This window comes from Oncorhynchus kisutch, linkage group LG1 (assembly GCF_002021735.2).
Source record: "Oncorhynchus kisutch isolate 150728-3 linkage group LG1, Okis_V2, whole genome shotgun sequence".
Classification (NCBI taxonomy): domain Eukaryota; kingdom Metazoa; phylum Chordata; class Actinopteri; order Salmoniformes; family Salmonidae; genus Oncorhynchus; species Oncorhynchus kisutch.
In genome coordinates this window covers 9,581,597-9,609,595 of record NC_034174.2, presented here as the reverse complement: position 1 = coordinate 9,609,595, position 27,999 = coordinate 9,581,597, and the positions used below count along the sequence as shown (strand labels likewise).

Genomic DNA, 27,999 nt, shown 5'->3' with positions numbered 1-27,999 from the left:
CATGTTTCACAAGTTATCACTCTCTGTAGAAGAGTAAGTGTAGTTTAAGCATGTTGTTTATTCAGATATCTCAACAGTCAGGTACAGTACATCTTAGGCAATGACAAACAACGCAGTAGATTTAAAAGTAGTGCGTGGTATTTTAGTCTCGGCCACAATAATAATAAGTTTACAAGCAACTGAGCATGAAACATTTAAGGTACACAGGCATATTTACAAGCATCCCTCCAGGACTTCAGGCCCCCCCCCAACACACACTGCTACATGTCCATACATCGTCTTTCTGGTTGACGACGCGTCCCGATTCTTCTCCCAAAGTGTGCATTAGCACACTTCCCGTCATTGTATTGGTGTAAGGATTTAGCGGGAGGGACTTTTTCCACCGTTGTTAAATCCACAACAGGAAGTGTGCAAAGTGTATACTTCAGGGAAAAAGGGTGGATAAATCAGCATTTGGTTGTTTTGTTTTTGTGCAGTAACGTTGTAGACAACATGGCTATTCCACTTCTTGAGCCCTCAAAATTGGGACATTCAATGAAATGGACGCAGCTGAATGTTGTAGCACAGACCTACAACTAGTGTGGATGAAGAGGTTGAAAGGATCTGGATAAATATTTTTAATTGCGAAAAAGCCATCGAGCTTTGAAGGGATAATATATATATATGTGGGTGTAATGCATTGCATTTGATACTAAATGAAAGACTTCAAATGGAGAGATGTGGAAAAGGAGAAAAAAAAAAGAAAAAAAATAGAGAAAATTTCGGTGGCCATTTTTTTTGCTTTTTTTTGTCCTGTTTTTTCTTTTTTAAACTTTCAAATCAAACATTCCACTTTGCGGGAAAAAAAAGAAGGCTTAGGTGGAAGAGAAACAGAGAGAGATAAGATCCTCCACTCCCTCAATTTGCCCAACTGTCCTGACAGACGAAACCAGATTTATTTGTTGAGAGTCTTCATTCTCTGGTCCAGAGCTGCAAAGTTCTCCTCTACAGACAAGAGATTCTCTTTCATGGTTGTCTGAACCTGGGACAGGGAGAAAATAAGGGAGAGGGGGAGGTAAGTACATTTAAAATTGTAACTTCTAAATTCACCCATCACTTTTGGACTTTATAGCATTCCCATCGTTAAAATGTGAAACCTAAGACTTGACTGCCATTGTGCTGAAAATTTTGTCATGTGTAATAAATTCAACAAAATGTGTTTATACTAGATTAATTTCATTAACTTCTTATGGCTGCAGGGGCAGTATGGAGTAGCTTGGATGAAAAGGTGACCAGAGTAAACGGCCTGCTCCTCAGTCCCAGTTGCTAATATATGCATATTATTATTAGTATTGGATAGAAAACACGCTGAAGTTTCTAAAACGGTTTGAATGATGTCTGTGAGTATAACAGAACTCATATGGCAGGCAAAAACCTGAGAAGAAATCCAAACAGGAAGTGGGAAATCGGAGGTTGGTCGATTTTCAACCCAGCCCCTATTGAATACAGTGGGATATGGATAAATTTGCACTTCCTAAGGCTTCCACTAGATGTCAACTGTCGTTAGAAACTTGAATGAGGCTTCTATTGTGTTGTGGAGCCGGATGGGAGGTCTTTGAGTCAGTGGTCTGGCAGAGAGCCAGGTCCTGGTCAAGCGCATTTCACATGATAGCGACCTGCATTCCATGGCTTTCCTACAGATAATGGAATTCTCCGGTTGGAACGTTATTGAAGATTTATGATAACAACATCCTAAAGATTGATTCCTATACTTAGTTTGACAAGTTTCTTCGACCTGTAATATAACTTTTTGAAGTTTTCGCCCGACGTTCGGCTGAACCTGCACAAGCGTTTGGATTTGTGTACAAAACGCGCTAACAAAAGTAGCTACTTGGACATAAACAATGGACATTATCGAACAAATCAATTTATTGTGGAACTGCGATTCCTGGGAGTGCATTCTGATGAAGATCATAAAAGGTAAGGGAATATTTATAATGTGATTTCGGATTTCTGTTGACTCCAACATGGCGGATAATAAAAAAAAAAAATTCTGAGCACCGTCTCAGATTATTGCATGGTTTGCTTTTTCAAAATCTGACACAGCGGTTGCATTAAGGAGAGGTATATCTATATTTCCATCGACATTTATAATGGGTATTTCTGTCAAATGTGGCTCTCTGCAATATCACCGAATGTTTATGGTACTAGTGAACGTAACGCGCCAATGTATACTGAGATTTTTTTTATATGTTTGAGGAATTTTAATTATGAGATTTCTGTTTTGAATTTGGCGCCCTGCACTTTCACTGGCTGTTGTCATATCGATCCCGTTAATGGGATTGCTGCCCTAAGAAGTTTGTTACACGGAACCCAAACAGGCTACGCGCCTGCATACATTTATTTTGTCCCCACCACACCAAACCCGATCACGATATGCAAGTTAAAATATCAAAACAAACTCTGAACCAATGATTAATTTGGGGACAGGTCAAAATGCATTAAACATCTATGGCAATTTAGCAAATTAGCTTGCACTTGCTAGCTAATTTCTCCTGGGATATAAAAATTGAGTTGTTATTTTACCTGAAATGCACAAGGTCCTCTACTCCGACAATTAATCCACACATGAAACATACAACCGAATCGTTTCAAGTCATCTCTCCTTCTTCCAGGCTTTTTCATCTTTGAACTTATATGGTGATCGCATCTACACTTTCATATTATTACCACGACAACCGGCAAAGCATTTAGTCTTTCAATCACCCACGTGACTATAACCAATGAGGAAGTGGGAGAGGCAGGACTTTCTGCGTCAGAAATAGAAAGGACTTCTATTTTAGCCCTTGGCATCGTAGACGGTCATTGGTGCGAGCAGTGTCGGTGCAATTATTGAATAACATGGATTTCTACATTTATTTTGCAACGTTCGCATACGCGACGTGTCCGGTCAGCATGTAATTGCGTTAGTTATTTTCCAACTTTCCCAACTTTCCCTCCATCTTGTGCCAACATCAGTTCTTTTTTTAGTCTTGGTCTTTTTCTATGAGATTGTCAGTTGGATAGGCTCTCTGCAAGGTTTTGTATATCTTACCTATCATAAGAACACTGTTTTCTGACTCAAATAAGATTCCCTCAAGATTGCTCTGATATCCCGAAGATTTCAAATCAATTTCTTGATATAAAACTTTTCAGTTCCATGCATTTGAAAATATCTACATTGGTCAGGCAACAATTGCTTGTAAATTCTGTCATAGAAATAAATGTCTTTACTATTAGCAAGTCATTTATGGTTCTCTGCCGTTTTCCATGTGGACCAAATAAATATTATTATTATTATATATTTTTTTTTTTTAACAATTATTTTATTTTTTTTAATCGGTGAATTCTGAAAAGCTATCCAAGGATTGTTTCATAGGGGTGTGTTTTTAGGGAGTGACATTGGTTCCTGTAGAATACATTTTCATTTTCCTCCATATTGTTAGCGTTCTTTAACTATCATGGCGGGAAAAGTACCCAATTGTCATACCTGAGAAAAAGTAAAGATACCTTAATAGAAAATGACTCAAGTGAAAGTGAAAGTCAACCAGTAAAATACTACTTGAGTAAAAGTCTAAAAGTATTTGGTTTCAAATATACACTGAACAACAATATAAACGTAAAAGAGTTTGAGCTTAAATAAAAGTTGATTAAACAATCATTACACAGGTGCATCTTGGGGACAATAAAAGGCCACCAAAATGTGCAGTTTGGTCACACAACACAATGCAACACAATGCCACAAATGTCTCAAGTTCAGGGAGCGTGCAATTGGAGTGCTGACTGCTGGAATGTCCACCAGAGCTGTTGCCAGATAATTGAATGTTAATTTCTCTACCATAAGCCGCCTCAAGTTGTTTTTAAGAATTTGACCGTATGTCCAACCAGCCTCACAACCCCAGACCACGTGTATGGCATTGTGTGGGTGAGCGGTTTGCCCCACGGGTACAGTGTGGTTATGGTATGGGGCAGGCATAAGCAACGGACAACGAACACAATTGCATTTAATTGATGGCAAATTTGAATTTAAAAAAATACTGTAAAAAGATCGAGGCCCACAGTGAGGACCATTTAAAAAAATAAATAATTCTGTGACCAACAGATTCACGTCTTTTTTTATTTATTTTACCTTTATTTAACTAGGCAAGTCAGTTAAGAACAAATTCTTATTGTCAGTGACGGCCTGGGAACAGTGGGTTAACTGCCTGTTCAGGGGAAGAACAACAGATTTGTACCTTGTCAGCTCAGGGATTTGAACTTGCAACCTTCCGGTTACTAGTCCAACACTCTAAACACTAGGCTACCCTGCCGTCTGTATTCTCAGTCCAGTGAAATCCATATATTTAGGGCTTAATGGATTTCCATTGGCTGATTTCCTCATACGAACTGAACTGTAAACTCAGTCAAATCAAGGAAATTGTTGCATGTGGAGTTTCTATTTTTGTTCAGTATAAGTCAAATGTATAAATCATTTCAAATTCCTTATGTTAAGCAAACCAAAGGGCACCATTTTAGTCCGATTTTATTTACAGGTAGCCCAGGGGCACACTCAGACGTCATTTACAAACGAAGCGTTTGTGTTTAGTGAGTCTGCCAGATCAGAGGCAGTAGGAACCAGGGATGTTCTCTGTTTAGTGAGTCCTCCAGATCAGAGGCAGTAGGGACCAGGGATGTTCTCTGTTTAGTGAGTCTGCCAGATCAGAGGCAGTAGGGATGACCAGGGATGTTCTCATGATAAGTGCGTGAATTGGACCATTTTCCTGTTCTGCTAAGCATCCAAAATGTAACGAGTACTTTTTTGTGTCAGAGAAAATGTATGGGGGGGGGGGAATACATGATAGTCAAGTACAAATACTCTAAAAAACTACTTAAAGTATTTAAAAAAAACTTTACTTTAAAAAGGGACATCAGTCCAGCAGCAGTCCAACCTAGCAGCAGTGTGAGATATGTCATTGTGTTTCCTACCTGTGAGAGCAGTGTCCCGTTGTCCTTCAGAGAGTTGTTGATCATCTGCTGGGTGGTGTCCAGGTGGGTCAGCAGCTGACCAAACTGCATGGCTACACCCAGAGAGAAAGTATCAGGGTTCATATACTTATTCACAGAGAGTCAGACCACCCACATACACAAAGAGAGAGAGTCAGACCACCCACATACACAAAGAGAGAGAGTCAGACCACCCACATACACAAAGAGAGTCAGACCACCCACATACACAAAGAGAGAGAGTCAGACCACCCACATACACAAAGAGAGAGAGTCAGACCACCCACATACACAAAGAGAGAGAGTCAGACCACCCACATACACAAAGAGAGAGAGTCAGACCACCCACATGGCTACAGAGAGAGTCAGACCACCCACATGGCTACAGAGAGAGTCAGACCACCCACATGGCTACAGAGAGAGTCAGACCACCCACATGGCTACAGAGAGAGTCAGACCACCCACATGGCTACAGAGAGAGTCAGACCACCCACATGGCTACAGAGAGAGTCAGACCACCCACATGGCTACAGAGAGAGTCAGACCACCCACATGGCTACAGAGAGAGTCAGACCACCCACATGGCTACAGAGAGAGTCAGACCACCCACATGGCTACAGAGAGAGTCAGACCACCCACATGGCTACAGAGAGAGTCAGACCACCCACATGGCTACAGAGAGAGTCAGACCACCCACATGGCTACAGAGAGAGTCAGACCACCCACATGGCTACAGAGAGAGTCAGACCACCCACATGGCTACAGAGAGTCAGACCACCCACATGGCTACAGAGAGAGTCAGACCACCCACATGGCTACAGAGAGAGTCAGACCACCCACATGGCTACAGAGAGAGTCAGACCACCCACATGGCTACAGAGAGAGTCAGACCACCCACATGGCTACAGAGAGAGTCAGACCACCCACATTTTAAAAGCATATCAGCGCCGTGGACATTACTTGTTCCTTTAAATTCATTTTTATAACTGCCACACCTGCAGTTAAATGTGCATTTTTTTTTCTTTTTTCTAATTGACAGGTTAGCATGTTTCTGAGCCAGGTCTGAAAGCCAGGTAAATTGACAGGTTAGCATGTTTCTGAGCCAGGTCTGGTGATTGACAGGTGATTACCTTGTTCATGCAACTCCTTGACAGCCATGAGCCTCTGCACCACCTGGGGCAGAGAGGTTGCCATGGCGTCCCACTTCTGCACCACGTCATACAGCTGAGACACCTGACAGACGGAGACAACAGCAATGATAAGGTTAGGGGGGTAAACAGACGGCAGAGTTCGAGGACTGTCCAGGTCACATCTACACGAGATGACTGTCCAGGTCACATCTACACGAGATGACTGTCCAGGTCACATCTACACGAGATGACTGTCCAGGTCACATCTACACGAGATGACTGTCCAGGTCACATCTACACGAGATGACTGTCCAGGTCACATCTACACGAGATGACTGTCCAGGTCACATCTACACGAGATGACTGTCCAGGTCACATCTACACGAGATGACTGTCCAGGTCACATCTACACGAGATGACTGTCCAGGTCACATCTACACGAGATGACTGTCCAGGTCACATCTACACGAGATGACTGTCCAGGTCACATCTACACGCGATGACTGTCCAGGTCACATCTACACGAGATGACTGTCCAGGTCACATCTACACGAGATGACTGTCCAGGTCACATCTACAGGAGATGACTGTCCAGGTTACATCTACACGAGATGACTACTGTTGGGCCAAGTAGTTCTCCTGGTGGTTAGGAAAACCTCCTGGCCATAGGGATAACCTAATTACTGTGTGAAATAAGATGTCATATAGAAACTCTAACATTTACTTCTAAACCTCAATATAAAAAGCTGGACTAACCTTGTTCTGTGTGCCAGCATCTTCAATGGTTGCTTTGTGCTTCGCAATCTCGTTCATCTTTCCAAGGACGCTCTACACAGAGAAACACAAACCACGATAACCGTGTTCACTTTTTGCAGTATAACAAGCACAAAAATACCAGCCCATCTGTCCTTGGGTGTTCAATTCAATACAATTCAATTCAAGGGGCTTTATTGGCATGGGAAACACATGTTAACATTGCCAAAGCAACTGAAGTAGATAATATTACAAAAGTGAAATAAACCAAGTGTTCTCTGCAGAGTAGTGGAACATTGATTGCTGCTAGACTGATACAAGGCCAGTGTTTCATTCCCTCCCCTTGATGATTCTGCTGATCCTCAACATTACCTGCAGCCTGGCCTCCACCTGGTCCAGAGTGGCTGAGTCCAGAGCACTGACCCTCGCCTGCAGCAGCTCCATAGTGTCCTGGAGGACAGAGACAGAGCAAGAGAGAGAGCTCAGTCTCAGGGATAACAGTGATTGATGATCATCAGGGCAGGGTTAACTGAACTTTCTGACATTGTGGATCATTCAAAACCCCCCCAAAAAATGTTTTATGAACAAATTGGATTGATTGAGTTCAGTTGACAAAATAAAATAAAAAAAGTATCCCGTTTTTGACCAACTGAACTGGGCCAAGGTGGGAGACAGAAGAGACTCACCATGAGACTGCCTCCCTGCACCCCAGCACTCAGAGGTCCTGGTTTGTCTGATCCAGAACCCACAGCAGTCTCCAGCTCTGAAAGCCGCTTCTCCAACTCTGCCATCTTAACACAGAGACAAACGATGGAGAGGTTTAGGCGTGAATGAATGAAAACTGGGTAAACAAGTGACACAGAATTGACCAAGGACTGACTCAAATTTGCATGTGCAAATGCAGACACACGTTGTTGCCGAACACACACACACACTGTGCTGTTGGGGACCCCTTTCCACACAGTCCCATTGCCCTGGGCTCCATACCTTGGCAGCGTCTGTGAACTTCTCCTGCTCTGGCCGGCTGTGTAGCTCATACAACACCACACCGTCAGGACCTTTGGCTGCTGGGGCCTTCCCCTCCCCTGTACTGCCCCTACTGCCCCTCACTGCCTCCAGCTGGGTTAACAGACGTCTGACGGAGACAGAGAGAGAGAGAAAGGGAGGAAAGGAGAGAGAAAGGGAGGAAGGAGAGAGAGAGGGAGGAAGGAGAGAGAGAGGGAGGAAGGAGAGAGAGAGGGTCAAGAATAAAAAAGGCACATAAGGGTTAGGATGGTTATTAAAAAGAGCCAGACGGGGGTTTGAATAAGAGCCAGACGGGGGTTTGAATAAGAGCCAGACGGGGGTTTGAATAAGAGCCAGACGGGGGTTTGAATAAGAGCCAGACGGGGGTTTGAATAAGAGCCAGACGGGGGTTTGAATAAGAGCCAGACGGGGGTTTGAATAAGAGCCAGACGGGGGTTTTAGAGAATTTAGCAGTATGTCCAACCGTCCTCACAACCGTATTGCGTCGTGTGGGCGAGCAGTTCACTGGATGTCAACGTTGTGAACAGAATTTCCCATGGTGCCGTGGGGTTATGAGATACAGGGACTAGATCCTGAGGCCCACTGTCTTGCCATTCATCTGCCTCCACCCCCCCATGACGCAAGGATCTGTACACAATTCCTGGAAGCGTCCCAGTTCTTCCATGGCCTGCATACTCTCCAGACATGTCACCCACTAAGCATGTTTGGGATGCTCTGGATCGACGTGTACGACAGCATGTTCCAGTTCCCGCCAATATCCAGCAGCGTCACACAGCCATTGAAGAGGAGTGGGACAACATTCCACAGGCCACAATCAACAGCCTGATCAACTCTATGCGAAGGAGACCCGCTCCACTACAGGCCCGTTGATGTGAATTGGGGCTTGCTCGGCCCATTTCCTGTAGACCACAATCAGCGCCTTTGTCTTGCTGACGTTAAGGGAGAGGTTGTTGTTCTGGCGCCAAACTGCCAGGCCTCCTCCCTATAGGCTGTCTCATCGTCATTGGTGATCAGGCCTACCACCATCGTTTTGTTCACAAACTTAATTATGGTGATGGAGTCATGGGTGAACAGGAAGTACAGGAGGGGACTAAGCACGCACCCCTGGGGGAGCCCTGTGTTAGAGGGTCAGCGTGGCGGATGTGTTGGTGCCTACCATCACCACCTGGGGGTGCCTCATCAGGAAGTCCAGGATCCAGTTGCAGAGGGAGGTGTTCAGTCTCAGGGTCCTTAGCGTAGTGATGAGCTTCATGGGCACTATGGTGTTGAACGCTGAGCTGTAGTCAATGAACAGTATTCTCACGTAGGTGTTCCCCTTGTCTAAGTGGGAAAGGGCAGTGTGTAGAGTACAATAGAGATTGTCATCTGTGGATCTGTTGGGGCGGTATGTGAATTGGAGTGGGTCCAGGGTGTCTGGGATGGTGTTGATGTGAGACATCACCAGCCTTTCAATGTTTTTCATGGCTACAGATGTGAGTGCTACGATGCGGTAGACATTTAGACAGGTTACCTTGGTGCCCCCCCCCCTTCCCCTCTCTTACTTGGCCAGTGCTCCATCTGGGTCAGCTAGATTAATATGTGCCTGTGGTCCCAGCAGTGAGTCCAGGTGGGCAGAGACCAGCTGCTGTTTGAGCTGGGCAGCCTGCTGAGCGAGGACGACAGGAGTCAGACGCTCCTCTGAACTGCTGTCCCGTGTGGTCGCCTGAGGGGAGAGGAGCATAGACAGATGTAATCAGCACACAGGGAAATGACAACCACCAAACCAGGTTTGGGGGTGGGTAGAGGTCACTGGGGTATAAAGATGGGTGGTTTGGGGGTGGGTAGAGGTCACTGGGGTATAAAGATGGGTGGTTTGGGGGTGGGTAGAGGTCAATGGGGTATAGATGGGTGGTTTGGGGGTGGGTAGAGGTCACTGGGGTATAAAGATGGGTGGTTTGGGGGTGGGTAGAGGTCACTGGGGTATAAAGATGGGTGGTTTGGGGGTGGGTAGAGGTCACTGGGGTATAAAGATGGGCCCCAGGAATCCGAGACTAATCATGAAGATTCAGGGGGATAAAAAACTGAAGGCAGCTTCAACTTCGACGCCCTATTGTAGCCATATGTACACAGGTTTGTAGAGGCTAGGGGGCTAACGCTAGGGCATAAGGGCTAGGGGGCTAACGCTAGGGCGTAAGGGCTAGGGGGCTAACGCTAGGGCGTAGGGGGCTAACGCTAGGGCATAGGGGGCTAACGCTAGGGCATAGGGGGCTAACGCTAGGGCATAGGGGGCTAACGCTAGGGCATAGGGGGCTAACGCTAGGGCATAGGGGGCTGACGCTAGGGCATAGGGGGCTGACGCTAGGGCATAGGGGGCTAACGCTAGGGCATAGGGGGCTGACGCTAGGGCATAGGGGGCTAACGCTAGGGCATAGGGGGCTAACGCTAGGGCATAGGGGGCTAACGCTAGGGCATATGGGGCTAACGCTAGAGCGTAGAGGCTATCGCTAGGGCGTAGGGGCTATCGCTAGGGCGTAGGGGCTATCGCTAGGGCGTAGGGGGCTAACGCTAGGGCGTAGGGGGCTAACGCTAGGGCGTAGGGGCTAACGCTAGGGCGTAGGGGCTAACGCTAGAGCGTAGGGGCTATAGGGCTATAGGGCGTAGGGGCTAACGCTAGGGCGTAGGGGCTAACGCTAGGGCGTAGGGGCTAACGCTAGGGCGTAGGGGCTAACGCTAGGGTGTAGGGGGCTATCGCTAGGGCGTAGGGGGCTAACGCTAGGGTGTAGGGGCTAACGCTAGGGTGTAGGGGCTAACGCTAGGGCATAGGGGGCTAACTCTAGGGCATAGGGGGCTAACGCTAGGGCGTAGGGGCTAACGCTAGGGCGTAGGGGCTAACGCTAGGGCGTAGGGGCTAACGCTAGGGCGTAGGGGGCTATCGCTAGGGCGTAGGGGGCTATCGCTAGGGCGTAGGGGGCTATCGCTAGGGCGTAGGGGGCTATCGCTAGGGCGTAGGGGGCTAACGCTAGGGCGCAGGGGGCTAACGCTAGGGCATAGGGGGCTAACGCTAGGGCATAGGGGGCTAACGCTAGGGCATAGGGGGCTAACGCTAGGGCATAGGGGGCTAACGCTAGGGCATAGGGGGCTAATGCTAGGGCATAAGGGCTAGGGGGCTAACGCTAGGGCGTAAGGGCTAGGGGGCTAACGCTAGGGCGTAAGGGCTAGGGGGCTAACGCTAGGGCGTAAGGGCTAGGGGGCTAACGCTAGGGCGTAGGGGCTAGGGGGCTAACGCTAGGGCGTAGGGGCTAGGGGGCTAACGCTAGGGCGTAAGGGCTAGGGGGCTAACGCTAGGGCGTAAGGGCTAGGGGGCTAACGCTAGGGCGTAGGGGCTAGGGGGCTAACGCTAGGGCGTAGGGGCTAGGGGGCTAACGCTAGGGCGTAAGGGCTAGGGGGCTAACGCTAGGGTTTTGGGAGTATTTGTCTGACACGGGTGGTTTGGGGTGTAGGGGTTATTTGGCACAGTCTGTCTGACCCGGGCGGTTTAGGGTGTAGGGGTTGTTTGGCACCTCCGGGCGGTTTAGGCGTTTTACCTGGATGGTCTCCACCTCCTGACTGAGTTCCTTGATCTCATGAACCAGACGCTGGTACTTCTGCTGGGGGGTTTCCTTCACCCCACAGCCCTCCGCCAACTAGACAGGCATGGAGAGAGAGGGGAAGAAAACAGAGTTAACATACACTGAAGCGTCAGAACAGACAGCTGAATCATTATCCACAAGATTCAAATAGACAGCTGAATCATTATCCACAAGATTCAAATAAGACAGCTCAATCATTATCCACAAGATTCAAATAAGACAGCTGAATCATTATCCACAAGATTCAAATAAGACAGCTGAATCAATATCCACAAGATTCAAATGGGCACGTAATAGGTCTTGTGATGGATTTCACAGAGATGGTTTATGTGTCCCAACAGAATCAAATGGTACTATTTATAGGATAATAATCCATATGAAATATTGCAGCAGCATCTACTCACAATCTCATATTCTCCCGACTCATAGCCCACTCTTTTGTTCTTACTGATACGATCTGAGAAGTCTGGCAGAGAAAACACAGTAGAGGAAAGACAAGAATATTAGATGATGGTTTTGGGATGAAACGGTTACCGGTTTCACGATAAAAACCACGGTAAAATTCCAGACGGTTATTATTACCGTTTCAAATGTTAATTATCATTGAAACCGTGTTTGATTACCGCGGTTTGAAAAACTCACGGGAAATACCGTCCAGCATCAACCAAAGTTAGCGGCAGTCTGACGCAGGCGGAGCAACGTGGGTTTTGTTTTGTGTGAAAACATGACGGGAGGCAGTGACAGCGCTCGGGAGATTTTTCAGCCTTCTAAGAGGACCAAATCTGAAGTGTGGTCGTATGTTGAGGGAAACTTAAAAATCGAAGATGGTCACCTTGTCTGCAGAAGATGCAACATAATTTTTTTTTTAAATCGCAGCAAAAGCGGGCAGCAATTCAAAATCTCGAATCCTCTTTGTGACCACCACCTTATAGCGTAAGTTAACTTTTAGCTCAATGCATGATGTGGAGACTTCGGGATGGTGGAAAATGTCAAGGTTTGTCTGTCTAACTTTGCTAATAGCTTGTCAATAATGTAAACTGAAGCTTTTCAGTGTTACCTACTCTTATAAAAACGCTACACGTTGTTCTGCTGCTGTGTGCCTCGTGCGTCTTCAGACTCTATTCACCCATTGCTAGGCTGGACAATAGAACCATTCAAAACAAAAGCAAAAGAACGTTGGCTAAGCTGGAACACTAGAGCGAGCCCATAGCAAATGAATGGAATGGAACGTTGGCTAAGCTGGAACACTAGAGCGAGCCCATAGTAAATGAATGGAATGGAACGTTGGAACACTAGAGCGAGCCCATAGTAAATGAATGGAATGGAACGTTGGCTAAGCTGGAACACTAGAGCGAGCCCATAGTAAATGAATGGAATGGAACGTTGGCTAAGCTGGAACACTAGAGCGAGCCCATAGCAAATGAATGGAATGGAACGTTGGCTAAGCTGGAACACTAGAGCGAGCCCATAGTAAATGAATGGAATGGAACGTTGGAACACTAGAGCGAGCCCATAGTAAATGAATGGAATGGAACGTTGGCTAAGCTGGAACACTAGAGCGAGCCCATAGTAAATGAATGGAATGGAACGTTGGCTAAGCTGGAACACTAGAGCGAGCCCATAGCAAATGAATGGAATGGAACGTTGGCTAAGCTGGAACACTAGAGCGAGCCCATAGCAAATGAATGGAATGGAACGTTGGCTAAGCTGGAACACTAGAGCGAGCCCATAGCAAATGAATGGAATGGAACGTTGGCTAAGCTGGAACACTAGAGCGAGCCCATAGCAAATGAATGGAATGGAACGTTGGCTAAGCTGGAACACTAGAGCGAGCCCATAGCAAATGAATGGAATGGAACGTTGGCTAAGCTGGAACACTAGAGCGAGCCCATAGCAAATGAATGGAATGGAACGTTGGCTAAGCTGGAACACTAGAGCGAGCCCATAGTAAATGAATGGAATGGAACGTTGGAACACTAGAGCGAGCCCATAGTAAATGAATGGAATGGAACGTTGGCTAAGCTGGAACACTAGAGCGAGCCCATAGTAAATGATTGGAATGGAACGTTGGCTAAGCTGGAACACTAGAGCGAGCCCATAGCAAATGAATGGAATGGAACGTTGGCTAAGCTGGAACACTAGAGCGAGCCCATAGCAAATGAATGGAATGGAACGTTGGCTAAGCTGGAACACTAGAGCGAGCCCATAGCAAATGAATGGAATGGAACGTTGGCTAAGCTGGAACACTAGAGCGAGCCCATAGCAAATGAATGGAATGGAACGTTGGCTAAGCTGGAACACTAGAGCGAGCCCATAGCAAATGAATGGAATGGAACGTTGGCTAAGCTGGAACACTAGAGCGAGCCCATAGCAAATGAATGGAATGGAACGTTGGCTAAGCTGGAACACTAGAGCAAGCCCATAGCAAATGAATGGAATGTACACAGAGCCTGTTGTTCACTGGAGTGATGCTTAAAATTCCATTTGGCCTAAAAGGCACATGTATGCCTTTTAATTTTACCAATACAATCTGTTCGTCAGACGAAACTAGGAAGAAAAAAAAAACTACTTGTGTAGAAAGTAGCATCCGCATATCGATGGTGTCAACTGTGCTTATGTCTGTATAATGAGAAAGTAGGGGGGAAAATGATCGATGAAAAACGAGCTTGCTGCCCAGACTCACAGAATTAGAAAGAGCAGATTCTCATTATTAAAATGGTGTCTGACTTTTTTATTTAAAAAAAAAATCTAAATATACACATTGCAAAATATTTGGCGAAATAGACAGACTTGCCTCCATTTCCCCTATATAGGAAACAATGGGACGATCTCAGAGTTCCATGAGTAATTGTTGTTGTTGTTTACATTTTAACCATAAACAAAGTGAGCAGGTCTCGTTACAAACAATAGCGAAACAGGCATTGTGACATAGAACAATAAGCTGGGAATAGAACATTCAGAAGGAGAGTTGTTGTCACGGCGCTCAATAGAACTAATAGGAGCTGGCAGGGTGAAAAATACCCTAAAATAAGGCCTGTTTATTCGTGACGACTTCAAAACGACGGCAAGCAGCTGGGAAATATGGTCATATTATGAAACTGGGCTCCACGGCGGATGCAATGAACTTTATCAGGAAAAAAAAGCATTGTTAAAAATTGCCTACCATTGCACACGATAACGCGTTGTAGTTTAGTCACCCAACCAACATATTTTGCTCATTTAAAATCCGGCAGTCATCGACTTGGTTGTAAAAAATGTTTCAACAGGAGAAACACTATAGACTCCACCCCCCTACCAGACTCCACCCCCCTACCAGACTCCACCCCCCTACCAGACTCCACCCCCCTACCAGACTCCACCCCCCTACCAGACTCCACCCCCCTACCAGACTCCACCCCCCTACCAGACTCCAGTATTTATGTCAATTGTTGGGCTCATTGCAATTACTGTCTTCTTAAGACTCATTTGTATTTATGTACATTGTGCATGGGATCATTGCATATACTCAAATGCAACACAGAAGATAGTGTGTGTGATAATAATAATACATGAGCTATTTCCTTGTTTACAGAGATGGGCGTGCAGCAGGCCAACCCAGTGATGCTACTGGTCTATCCTCATCTACAGTTGTGACAGACACTCCAGCAAGCATTTAAAAAGGCAGGCTGTTAATACACCCACATCAAAAAAAATGCTCAAGACCTCGCTGTACCCCTTTCATATTACATTGCAAAGGACATGGTGCCATTTCATATTGTTGAGAGGCCTGTCTTTCTGAGGCTGATGAAGGTTGCCGTGCCTCACTACAAAGTGTCATCACAAACATTATTTTCCAAGACTGACATCCCAAACCTGTACAACCAGGTTAAAGCGGATGTTGGAAAATGTTTCGCTCAAGGCACATGGTTTGACTGCAACTACTGACCTCTGGACCAATGAAAGCAGGGGGTGGTTCAACCCTACATCATCTTCACTATCCATTACCTCACCCCAGAATGGTAACTGGAATCAAACTGCCTGGAAACACAGTTCTTCCCAGAAGATCACTCGGCTCACAACATCAGAGAGGTTTTTGAGAATATGCTGGAAGAGTGGGGAGATCAACAAGAAAGACCTGATACTGAGCCATCCCTGACCGGGGAGATAAGGATACGGAGCCATCCCTGACCGGGGAGATAAGGATACGGAGCCATCCCTGACCGGGGAGATAAGGATACGGAGCCATCCCTGACCGGGGAGATAAGGATACGGAGCCATCCCTGACCGGGGAGATAAGGATACGGAGCCATCCCTGACCGGGGAGATAAGGATACGGAGCCATCCCTGACCGGGGAGATAAGGATACGGAGCCATCCCTGACCGGGGAGATAAGGATACGGAGCCATCCCTGACCGGGGAGATAAGGATACGGAGCCATCCCTGACCGGGGAGATAAGGATACGGAGCCATCCCTGACCGGGGAGATAAGGATACGGAGCCATCCCTGACCGGGGAGATGATACGGAGCCATCCCTGACCGGGGAGATGATACGGAGCCATCCCTGACCGGGGAGATGATACGGAGCCATCCCTGACCGGGGAGATGATACGGAGCCATCCCTGACCGGGGAGATGATACGGAGCCATCCCTGACCGGGGAGATGATACGGAGCCATCCCTGACCGGGGAGATGATACGGAGCCATCCCTGACCGGGGAGATGATACGGAGCCATCCCTGACCGGGGAGATGATACGGAGCCATCCCTGACCGGGGAGATGATACGGAGCCATCCCTGACCGGGGAGATGATACGGAGCCATCCCTGACCGGGGAGATGATACGGAGCCATCCCTGACCAGGGAGATGATACGGAGCCATCCCTGACCAGGGAGATGATAGAGCCATCCCTGACCAGGGAGATGATACGGAGCCATCCCTGACCAAAGAGATGATACGGAGCCATCCCTGACCGGGGAGATGATACGGAGCCATCCCTGACCGGGGAGATGATACAGAGCCATCCCTGACCAGGGAGATGATACAGAGCCATCCCTGACCAAGGAGATGATACGGAGCCATCCCTGACCAAGGAGATGAAAAGGATATGGAGCCATCCCTGACCAGGGAGATGAAAAGGATATGGAGCCATCCCTGACCAGGGAGATGAAAAGGATACGGAGCCATCCCTGACCAGGGAGATGATACAGAGCCATCCCTGACCAAGGAGATGATAAGGATACGGAGCCATCCCTGACCAAGGAGATGATACGGAGCCATCCCTGACCAAGGAGATGATACGGAGCCATCCCTGACCGGGGAGATGATACGGAGCCATCCCTGACCGGGGAGATGATACGGAGCCATCCCTGACCAGGGAGATGATACGGAGCCATCCCTGACCAAGGAGATGATACGGAGCCATCCCTGACCAAGGAGATGATACGGAGCCATCCCTGACCAAGGAGATGATACGGAGCCATCCCTGACCGGGGAGATGATACGGAGCCATCCCTGACCAAGGAGATGATACGGAGCCATCCCTGACCAAGGAGATGAAAAGGATATGGAGCCATCCCTGACCAGGGAGATGAAAAGGATACGGAGCCATCCCTGACCAGGGAGATGATACAGAGCCATCCCTGACCAAGGAGATGATAAGGATACGGAGCCATCCCTGACCAAGGAGATGATAAGGATACGGAGCCATCCCTGACCGGGGAGATGATACGGAGCCATCCCTGACCGGGGAGATGATACGGAGCCATCCCTGACCAAAGAGATGATACGGAGCCATCCCTGACCAAAGAGATGATACGGAGCCATCCCTGACCAAAGAGATGATACGGAGCCATCCCTGACCGGGGAGATGAAAAGGATACGGAGCCATCCCTGACCGGGGAGATGATAAGGATACGGAGCCATCCCTGACCGGGGAGATGATATGGAGCCATCCCTGACCGGGGAGATGATATGGAGCCATCCCTGACCGGGGAGATGATATGGAGCCATCCCTGACCGGGGAGATGATATGGAGCCATCCCTGACCAGGGAGATGATATGGAGCCATCCCTGACCAGGGAGATGATATGGAGCCATCCCTGACCAGGGAGATGATATGGAGCCATCCCTGACCAGGGAGATGATATGGAGCCATCCCTGACCAGGGAGATGATATGGAGCCATCCCTGACCAGGGAGATGATATGGAGCCATCCCTGACCAGGGAGATGATATGGAGCCATCCCTGACCAGGGAGATGATATGGAGCCATCCCTGACCAGGGAGATGATATGGAGCCATCCCTGACCAGGGAGATGATATGGAGCCATCCCTGACCAGGGAGATGATATGGAGCCATCCCTGACCAGGGAGATGATATGGAGCCATCCCTGACCAGGGAGATGATATTGAGCCATCCCTGACCAGGGAGATGATATTGAGCCATCCCTGACCAGGGAGATGATATGGAGCCATCCCTGACCAGGGAGATGAAAAGGGTAATGAGAGAAGACCTTAACAGATACAAAGAGAGTCATGCACATGGCTTGTTTCATTGACCCCCGCTTCAAAATAAGCTTCTTAGATGAGCCTGAAAAAGTTGACACTGGCAGCTGTGTCCAGGAGGCCTTGAAGCCGGCAGCTGTGTCCAGGAGGCCTTGAAGCCGGCAGCTGTGTCCAGGAGGCCTTGAAGCCGGCAGCTGTGTCCAGGAGGCCTTGAAGCCGGCAGCTGTGTCCAGGAGGCCTTGAAGCCGGCAGCTGTGTCCAGGAGGCCTTGCACAAGTCAGAGAAGAACCACGATGCACCAACACCCCCACAGCGGCATCGGAGAGGAAAGGCCTGGCTGGGTTGATGAGAAAGATCACCTCAACAAGGCATCAGAGAGGTGACGAGGGTCAGATTCCAACCTCCCCAGAAGACAGAGTGAAAGAAGAGATCAAGGTCTACCCATCTCTGCCTCCCATTCCAGCAGAAGAGGATCCACTGGTATGGTGGAAGGGGCTCTGCATCAGAGCTGCCTCACGTTGCCAGGAAGCTTTTGTGCATCCTAGCAACCAGCGTGACATCAGTGTGTTCAGTGCCAGCGGGCACATCGTCTCCCCTCGCAGATCACTGCTTCAACCAGACAAAGTAAATATGCTGACATTTTTACATTTCAATCTCAAGAGAACAACGATACATACAGGATGTTAGACCAGCAGCACCTTGTTCTTTATGAAGGAGAGAACGGACAGAAATCAGTGCTGTTCATTTGATTTGTTGACATTTTGTGTTGTTATTTTAATGTCAACACCTGCACATTGGATGTATGCACATACATCCACATATGCACACATGGTTGTATTGGATGCGTTTACACATGGTTGTATTGGATGCGTTTACACATGGTTGTATTGGATGCGTTTACACATGGTTGTATTGGATGCGTTTACACATGGTTGTATTGGATGCGTTTACACATGGTTGTATTGGATGCGTTTACACATGGTTGTATTGGATGCGTTTACACATGGTTGTATTGGATGCGTTTACACATGGTTGTATTGGATGCGTTTACACATGGTTGTATTGGATGCGTTTACACATGGTTGTATTGGATGCGTTTACACATGGTTGTATTGGATGCGTTTACACATGGTTGTATTGGATGCGTTTACACATGGTTGTATTGGATGCGTTTACACATGGTTGTATTGGATGCGTTTACACATGGTTGTATTGGATGCGTTTACACATGGTTGTATTGGATGCGTTTACACATGGTTGTATTGGATGCGTTTACACATGGTTGTATTGGATGCGTTTACACATGGTTGTATTGGATGCGTTTACACATGGTTGTATTGGATGCGTTTACACATGGTTGTATTGGATGCGTTTACACATGGTTGTATTGGATGCGTTTACACATGGTTGTATTGGATGCGTTTACACATGGTTGTATTGGATGCGTTTACACATGGTTGTATTGGATGCGTTTACACATGGTTGTATTGGATGCGTTTACACATGGTTGTATTGGATGCGTTTACACATGGTTGTATTGGATGCGTTTACACATGGTTGTATTGGATGCGTTTACACATGGTTGTATTGGATGCGTTTACACATGGTTGTATTGGATGCGTTTACACATGGTTGTATTGGATGCGTTTACACATGGTTGTATTGGATGCGTTTACACATGGTTGTATTGGATGCGTTTACACATGGTTGTATTGGATGCGTTTACACATGGTTGTATTGGATGCGTTTACACATGGTTGTATTGGATGTGTTTACACATGGTTGTATTGGATGTGTTTACACATGGTTGTATTGGATGTGTTTACACATGGTTGTATTGGATGTGTTTACACATGGTTGTATTGGATGTGTTTACACATGGTTGTATTGGATGTGTTTACACATGGTTGTATTGGATGTGTTTACACATGGTTGTATTGGATGTGTTTACACATGGTTGTATTGGATGTGTTTACACATGGTTGTATTGGATGTGTTTACACATGGTTGTATTGGATGTGTTTACACATGGTTGTATTGGATGTGTTTACACATGGTTGTATTGGATGCGTTTACACATGGTTGTATTGGATGCGTTTACACATGGTTGTATTGGATGTGTTTACACATGGTTTTATGGTTCTTACATCCACATTGCTTTACTTGTGTTGCTTTTATATGGACATGTGATTTGCTTACTGAAGGTTGTGTTAAGCCTGCACTAGGGAAACATTTACCTCATGGCGCCATCTTTAATGTTAAATGTTATTATTTTAGTGTTTCTGCACACAAAAAAACTACATTGTGCTGCTAATTGTTTTTGTTTGTTTTCAATATGATTTCAGTGGATCAGTACTTCTTGAACATTTCCAGCACGGTTCAACGCCACCGCGATAATACTGATAACCGGGATCATTTTACTCACTATAATCGTGATGTGAAATTTTCATAACCGTTTCATCTCTAGTTTGTAACCAATTCAGGAAATGCCTCACGTCTATGGCTACATGACGTGGCTACATGACCAGGGAAAAGTCCCAGAGTTCCTCCTGGTGAGGTCACATGCTGATGTAAAAAGGGCTTTATAAATACATTTAATTTGAGTCAAGGACGAGCTCCTGCGCTTTCTCAACTCCTTGCTTCCTCTCTTCTCCACCTCATGCACTGGATAAGGTCTGAGCAGAGAGACCTTGGACCTTCTCCTCCAATATGGTTGAGAAGGCACCGGAAGACTCACTGAGGTACGGCCCGGCCCCGACTCACTGAGGTACGGCCCGGCCCCGACTCACTGAGGTCCGGCCCGGCCCCGACTCACTGAGGTCCGGCCCGGCCCCGACTCACTGAGGTCCGGCCCGGCCCCGACTCACTGAGGTCCGGCCCGGCCCCGACTCACTGAGGTCCGGCCCGGCCCCGACTCACTGAGGTCCGGCCCGGCCCCGACTCACTGAGGTCCGGCCCGGCCCCGACTCACTGAGGTACGGCCCGGCCCCGACTCACTGAGGTACGGCCCGGCCCCGACTCACTGAGGTACGGCCCGGCCCCGACTCACTGAGGTACGGCCCGGCCCCGACTCACTGAGGTACGGCCCGGCCCCGACTCACTGAGGTACGGCCCGGCCCCGACTCACTGAGGTACGGCCCGGCCCCGACTCACTGAGGTACGGCCCGGCCCCGACTCACTGAGGTACGGCCCGGCCCCGACTCACTGAGGTACGGCCCGGCCCCGACTCACTGAGGTACGGCCCGGCCCCGACTCACTGAGGTACGGCCCGGCCCCGACTCACTGAGGTACGGCCCGGCCCCGACTCACTGAGGTACGGCCCGGCCCCGACTCACTGAGGTACGGCCCGGCCCCGACTCACTGAGGTACGGCCCGGCCCCGACTCACTGAGGTACGGCCCGGCCCCGACTCACTGAGGTACGGCCCGGCCCCGACTCACTGAGGTACAGCCCAGCCCCACTGAGATACAGCTGTTTGAAGGTATACTAACCGAGGCCTTTAGTGCTGACCCTCTTGTCCTTGAACTTGTCGTAGGCTGCGTTGGGGTTGACCACGATCCTCTCCACGCTGTCACTGCACAGCTCTTCCTGTTAGAGACATCACGAGACACCACAGGAGACTTAGTCAAAACTAGGACAAATGGATTGAAAATGAAAGAGCTGAAAGTATACGTAGGCCAAAATGGTTCAAAAGAAGATCAGATTTGATGATTGATGGGGATTTGTGCCAATCTTCTCTCTCCATGGGTTCTGTGTCACACTGGCTGATTCAATACCACCTGGGAACCTAGTCCCTTACATATCAGAATACCTGTATGGATCGGTGTACAAACCCCCTCACACAATAGACGTTGTTAAAAAAATCAGTCAATTAGATACAATCCAATGAGTGAGACATCAACTTCATCTACAGTGTGAGAGAGTGCCCATGTGAGACGCCAACCAACACCAGAACACACACACAGATTGAAATGGATCTGTAATCAGGAGGTGGGGGGGGGGGGGGGGGTCTATTCCAAGAAGGAAAACAAAGACAGTCGATTTAATATTCGATCAAGAAAGAAAAAAAAAACTAATTCTGAATCTTGAGCACCGAATGGTTCCGCAGAATCCACAATTATCTTGAAATGAGCTCTTTAGTGACAAATGGAAACACCATTAACTGTGTAAAGGGGTTGTATTGTGACAACACAATGTGAATGAAAAGTCAGCATTGCCTAGTTACCAGAAGACCTGGGAGTTAGGGACCAATCACTGCTCTACATGAGAAAGTTACCTCCCTCTTGCACAGCTGACTGATGAAAGATGCTATAGATATATATATTATATAAACTAGTGTTTCAGAGTTTCTCCGGTCCTGTGACTTCTACATAATCTCTGAGCTAGTTAGCTGCTTCAGTCAATTATAAATCCATGGCTTTCTCCATCTGCTCATTTGAGGAAACAGATTCCCTTAAAAAACAGTGATTCTGAGAAAAGCATCATTCTGACTAGCCTCAGGGAACTGTGCACTAGGGTGAGGGGTGATGTTGTCGATGTGTCTAAGCTCCAAAATGATTTATTCACATTAATCAAAATGGGAACAATCAATAACCACTGACACAGACAGTAGTGACAGTCCAGACAGACAGTCAAAACAGACATGTTAGGAGTAGGAAGGGAGTCAGTTTGTTAGTCAGTGAAGCTCTTACCAGCTCCTTGGGTTCCCAAGGGGAGTTAGAGAAAGAGCACAGGGAGACAAAGAGGGGAGGGGGAAAGAGAAACAGATTAATGTGGTTATCACATGCCATGCACAGCAGCAGTCTGCCAGGGGAGATGAACGAGTCCAGTGTTCTGAGGCAGACTGCTGCTGACACCGGAGACATTCACTAGGAGACTGACTCTCTGATCATTACGACGTCTCTGTTCTTTCTCGATCTCAGACCTCATCATCTTCAGGCACATTTTTCACAGCGAGAAAATATAGCTCATTTTCAGTGCATCCCTCCAGACCTCATTGAAAAGCGAATTAGGACCCTGGGGCAAAATGAGATTGACACCCCTGGTCTATGGTGATGTATCGACTGCTGACATCACATATCAATATTATACACACAGGTGGGGTAGGCCTAAAAATATGCATTTTATATCCCGTGTTGTGACTCTGAATATATTGTAAATATCTGATAGGCCCTGAGCTCTTAACTCAAGCCTCTTGTCTAATTCTCTGGTATTGTTAGCATTATGTAGTGTGTGGAACGAGGGGATTGGCAGAGAAAACCCACTTCTGAGTGAGATGGTAAGAAAGAAGACAGCTTAGACCTGATTTGATGAGACATACAATGTCAAGGTGTGTTGCAGTACTGATCCCAGTGTTTGTAGTGCTAGCAAAGTAGAGTTAGTAAAGATAGCTAGTTAGTAAGCTTCTGTTAACATGTATACCAGTAGCTAGAGTAGAGTTAGGGGAAAGGGATGTTAGAACACATACACAGTAACAGAACTGTCTTCTCAAGACAGACAGGACAGACAGGATAGAAAAGACAGGACAGACCGACACAGAAAGAGACTAGAGGTCGACCGATTAATCAGAATGGCCGATTAATTAGGGCCGATTTCAAGTTTTCATAACAATCGTAAATCATCTGTATTTTTGGACACCGATTTGGCCAAATCTTTATTTAACTAGGCACGTCAGTTAAAGAACACATTCTTATTTTCAATGACGGCCTAGGAACGGTGGGTTAACTGCCTTGTTCAGGGGCAGAACGACAGATTTGTACCTTGCCAACTCAAGGATTCAATCTTGCAACCTTAGTTAACTAGTCCAACGACCTGCCATCTCCTCCCATTGCACTCCACGAGGAGCCTACCTGTTACACGAATGCAGTAAGAAGCCAAGGTAAGTTGCTAGCTAGCATTAAACTTAACTTATAAAAAAACAAAATCAATCAATCAATCAATCATAATCACTAGTTAACTACACATGGTTGATATTAGTAGTTTATCTAGCGTGTCCTGCGTTGCATATAATCGATGCGGTGCGCATTTGCGAAAAAGGACTGCCGTTGCTCCAATGTGTACCTAACCATAAACACCAATGGCTTTCTTAAAATCAATACACAAGTAAACACAAGTTTAAACCTGCATATTTAGTTAAAAGAAATCCAGGTTAGCAGGCAATATTAACTAGGTGAAATTGTGTCACTTCTCTTGCGTTCATTGCACGCAGAGTCAGGGTATATGCAACAGTTTGGGCCGCCTGGCTCGTTGCGAACTAATTTGCCAGAATTTTACGTAATTATGACATAACATTGAAGGTTGTGCAATGTAACAGGAATATTTAGACTAATGGATGCCACCCGTTAGTTAAAATTCGTAACGGTTCCATATTTCACTGAAATAATAAATGTTTTGTTTTCGAGATGATAGTTTCCGGATTCGACCATATTAATGACCGAAGGCTCACAGGCACCAGCAGGCTCATAAGCATTCATTCAAACAGCACTTTTGTGCATTTTGCCAGCAGCTCCGCTGTTTATGATTTCAAGCCTATCAACTCCCGAGATTAGGCTGGTGTAACGATGTGATGTGAAATGGCTAGCTAGTTAGCAGGGTGCGCGCTAATAGTGTTTCAAACGTCACTCGCTCTGAGACTTGGAGTAGTTGTTCCCCTTGCTCTGCATGGGTAACGCTGCTTCGAGGGTGGCTGTTGTCGTTGTGTTCCTGGTTCAAGCCCAGGTAGGAGCGAGGAGAGGTACGGAAGCTATACTGTTACACTGGCAATACTAAAGTGCCTATAAGAACATCCAATAGTCAAAGGTTAATGAAATACAAATGGTATAGAGAGAAATAGTCCTATAATCCCTATAATAACTACAACCTAAAACTTCTTACCTGGGAATATTGAAGACTCATGTTAAAAGGAACCACAAGCTTTCATATGTTCTCATGTTCTGAGCAAGGAACTGAAACGTTAGCTTTCTTACATGGCACATATTGCACTTTTACTTTCTTCTCCAACACTGTGTTTTTGCATTAATTAAACCAAATTGAACACGTTTCAGTATTTATTTGAGGCCAAATGGATTTTATTGATGTATTATATTAAGTTAAAATAAGTGTTCATTCAGTATTGTTTCAATTGTCATTATTGCAAATACATTTTAAAAACCGTCTGATTAATCGGTATTAAAAAAATCATAATCGGTCGACCTCAGAGAGCGAGCGAGAGAGAGCGAGAGAGCCACACAAAGACAGACAGACACACACACACACACACACACAGAGAGAGACAGACAGAAACACACACAATGTAGATTCAATATCCTTTGAGTTGTGCTACAAGTGTATGTCAAAATGAAAGTGGGAGGATTATTAGACCAACTAAAATGTCTTGTCAGGTGATCGTGCTGCTACATTTGCAACAGGTGAAACAAGGGATACAACACTTCATCACATCACACAGCAGCAATGGGGCACATCATCATCACCACATCATTAAGGCAGATAGTCATTTCAACACAATTTGAGGAGAGGAAAGGGGACAGGAAGGATTTTACAACCCATGCAGATAAACTCCACTATATGAGAGAAAAATAACCTCTTACTTGTACACACTAGCGTCCCAGGAGGGAGGGAGGGGTGGGGAGAGAGGGAGGGGAGGAAAAACGAGACCGAAAGGGGGAGGGAGGGGACATGGGAGGGAAAACGAGACCGACGGGGAGGGAGGGGACATGGGAGGGAGGGAGGGAGGGAGGGAGGGAGGGAGGGAAAACGTTATTAGGATTGGTGGTGTCACTTGTAGGTATCTACTTCATAGTTGATCCATGATACACAGCACGATGATCTAGAGATGCAAATCAATCAATCCTTGATCTGCATCTGTGGATCGAGCCCTTCATCAGCACTCAGTTCAGTTCCATTACACGGGAGAGTTTTGTTAAAGAGCCCCGATGCTTGGTCTGAACATTAACACGCATCGCATAAGGTACAGTTTTGGAAGCATAAGGACCTTATCTTTCATATCAGAAGGTTGCGTGTTGAGCTCCAAGTGGCACAGCGACTTAGACACTGCATCTCAGTGCTAGAGGCGTCACTACAGGCCTTGTTCGATTCCAGGCTGCATCACAACCGGCCCGAAATTGGGAGTCCGAATAGGACGGCGCACAATTGGCCCAGCATCGTCCGGGGTTAGGCCCAGCATCGTCCGGGGTTAGGCCCAGCATCGTCCGGGGTTAGGCCCAGCATCGTCCGGGGTTAGGCCGTCATTGCAAATAAGAATTTGTTGTTAACTGGACTTGCCAGGTTAAATAAAAAGGTTAAATAATAAGGTGAGTGTTCACAAACAGCCATATCTCCATGTTACAGCGCGTGTTTACAGAAGACAGAGGGACCACCTGAGATAATGAGGTATCTGACATGCTCCTAACACCAGTGTGTAACGGAAGAAGTCAGAAACGTGTTGTCACTGGAAAGAAATACTGTCAGCTGCAACTGTGATAAAGTCACTTAAAACAGTTCACTGTAAGTTTATATTTAGCGTTTATGAAATTATTTTGGATGTGATATGAAAGTAAAGGGCTTTACGTTTCCAAAACTGTATCGCAATTGAGAATTGATGCTGGTTTAGATGGAGTATTTGGCTGTTTTAGCTGCCAGAGCCAGTCAACATCTGAAGATAACAAGGTCCTTTAAGGAATAATGGTAGGCTCCTTAAGAGTACATCTTGGGCAACTCTGGATCACGCAGAGGTTTTTAGAGAGGATGTGACACTCAGCCACATCAGCAACAGACTGGTGTTTTGGGATCAAGAGGCAGCAGCAAACACTCCCTCCCTTCTCTCCTCCACCCCTCCATGTTTCACTCACCGACTCAAACTGGGCCTGATCATCTTCTGGCAGGTCACTGGTCTCATACACATCTGGCTCGTTTGACGCCTGTGGAAGACAACGACTCGTATTCTATAACAGCAAAATGACATGGACATAGCTGGCTACTTGTTAATGCAAAATTAACGACAGATACAGTTTTAACCTTCTCAGAGGATTGTACTTTTTGTCAAGTCACTCAGTCGTACACACATTAAGGACACAATAATAAATACGTTTCCGTATTAGCTGTGTGTCTTTACTGTGGTTGTTAATTTTACAATACCCAGTGAGTGGACCCACCCAACCCCTCATAGGAAATGTTAACGTTAGCTGGCCAACGCCCATTCAATCACAGGGCTGGATTAGCCTCTGTTAGGCTATAGCTAATTAGCTGTCGGGAAGAATAGCTATAGTTATAAATCACATATAGCTACAACAATGAGCAGTTTAAACAAATCCTATTTGGTTAATTATATATGTTTGATGAGAGCTGCTTGAAATATGTTTGTTAAAACGCAGACTATTTCAATGCACTAAAGCTAGCGAGGTAGTTAACGTGTCGTTACTGTAGCAAACTAACAAGCGTTAGCTTAACATAGATCCTCTTAATTTATCTGGTTAGATATCAGGCCTGCAAAGCTAGCTAGCCTGCCTCGTGATTGATTTGACTAGAGAGTATGTTACAAATATCTCATCGAGACAGATAGCTAGCTATAACGAGACACTGGCTAGCCAGCTAGCTGCAGCTAGCTAACTTAACTAGCCAGCTAACTTAACTAGCCAGCAAGCTAACTAAACTAGCCAGCAAGCTAACTTAACTAGCCAGCGAACAGGACACTTACGATTCCAGGTAAATTGGCGTATTTGGGATCAGCCATTGTTGAGGTTACGAGGCCGGTGGATGAGTAGACAAAAAAAAACTTAGACGTGACAAAGATACCTGAAATAACGATGGACCTTGTGGATAAAAGTTATTAGTCCGTTTTCAAAACGCTAGCTAAATGAACAAGCAAAAAAAAGGGATCCTTTCACCCTGTGTAGCCAAACAACTCGCTAACATAAAGCGCTTCTTTTGTATTTTAATAACTGTATTCTGACAGCTCGACTGTTCAGTAGCGGACGAGCATTACAATCTCGCGAGATTTGCGTG

The 27,999-nt window shown here is 46.6% G+C and overlaps 1 protein-coding gene across 4 annotated transcripts; it reads right to left on the bottom strand.

Moving 5' to 3' along the window:
• Nucleotides 1-38: 38 nt before the first annotated feature.
• dctn2 (dynactin 2 (p50)) lies at nt 39-27,999 on the bottom strand. 4 transcript variants are annotated; one of them, XM_031824841.1, is made up of 15 exons: nt 27,692-27,992; nt 26,847-26,915; nt 25,587-25,595; nt 22,692-22,697; nt 21,492-21,588; nt 11,923-11,984; nt 11,474-11,572; nt 9,452-9,612; nt 7,872-8,019; nt 7,571-7,675; nt 7,257-7,334; nt 6,888-6,959; nt 6,132-6,234; nt 4,984-5,075; nt 39-1,021 (listed from the first exon to the last, which is right to left on the bottom strand). In XM_031824841.1, exons 1-15 carry the CDS (start codon nt 27,725-27,727, stop codon nt 935-937), a joined length of 1,224 nt encoding a protein of 407 aa, XP_031680701.1. In that variant the 5' UTR covers nt 27,728-27,992; the 3' UTR covers nt 39-934. The 4 variants fall into 4 exon arrangements, with proteins under 4 accessions (XP_031680701.1, XP_020331264.1, XP_020331265.1 ...); XM_020475675.2 differs by lacking the exon at nt 22,692-22,697; XM_020475676.2 differs by lacking the exon at nt 25,587-25,595.

Bases quoted from the DNA above. Each gene is read 5' to 3' on its own strand.
- dctn2 (XM_031824841.1), bottom strand. From the start codon at position 27,727: ATGGCTGATCCCAAATACGCCAATTTACCTGGAATC. The intron at 11,573-11,922 runs GTGAGTAGATGC...ATGCCTGTCTAG, and splicing joins AGTCGGGAGAATATGAGATT to TTGGCGGAGGGCTGTGGGGT. The intron at 6,235-6,887 runs GTTAGTCCAGCT...TCCGTCTGTCAG, and splicing joins ATGCTGGCACACAGAACAAG to GTGTCTCAGCTGTATGACGT.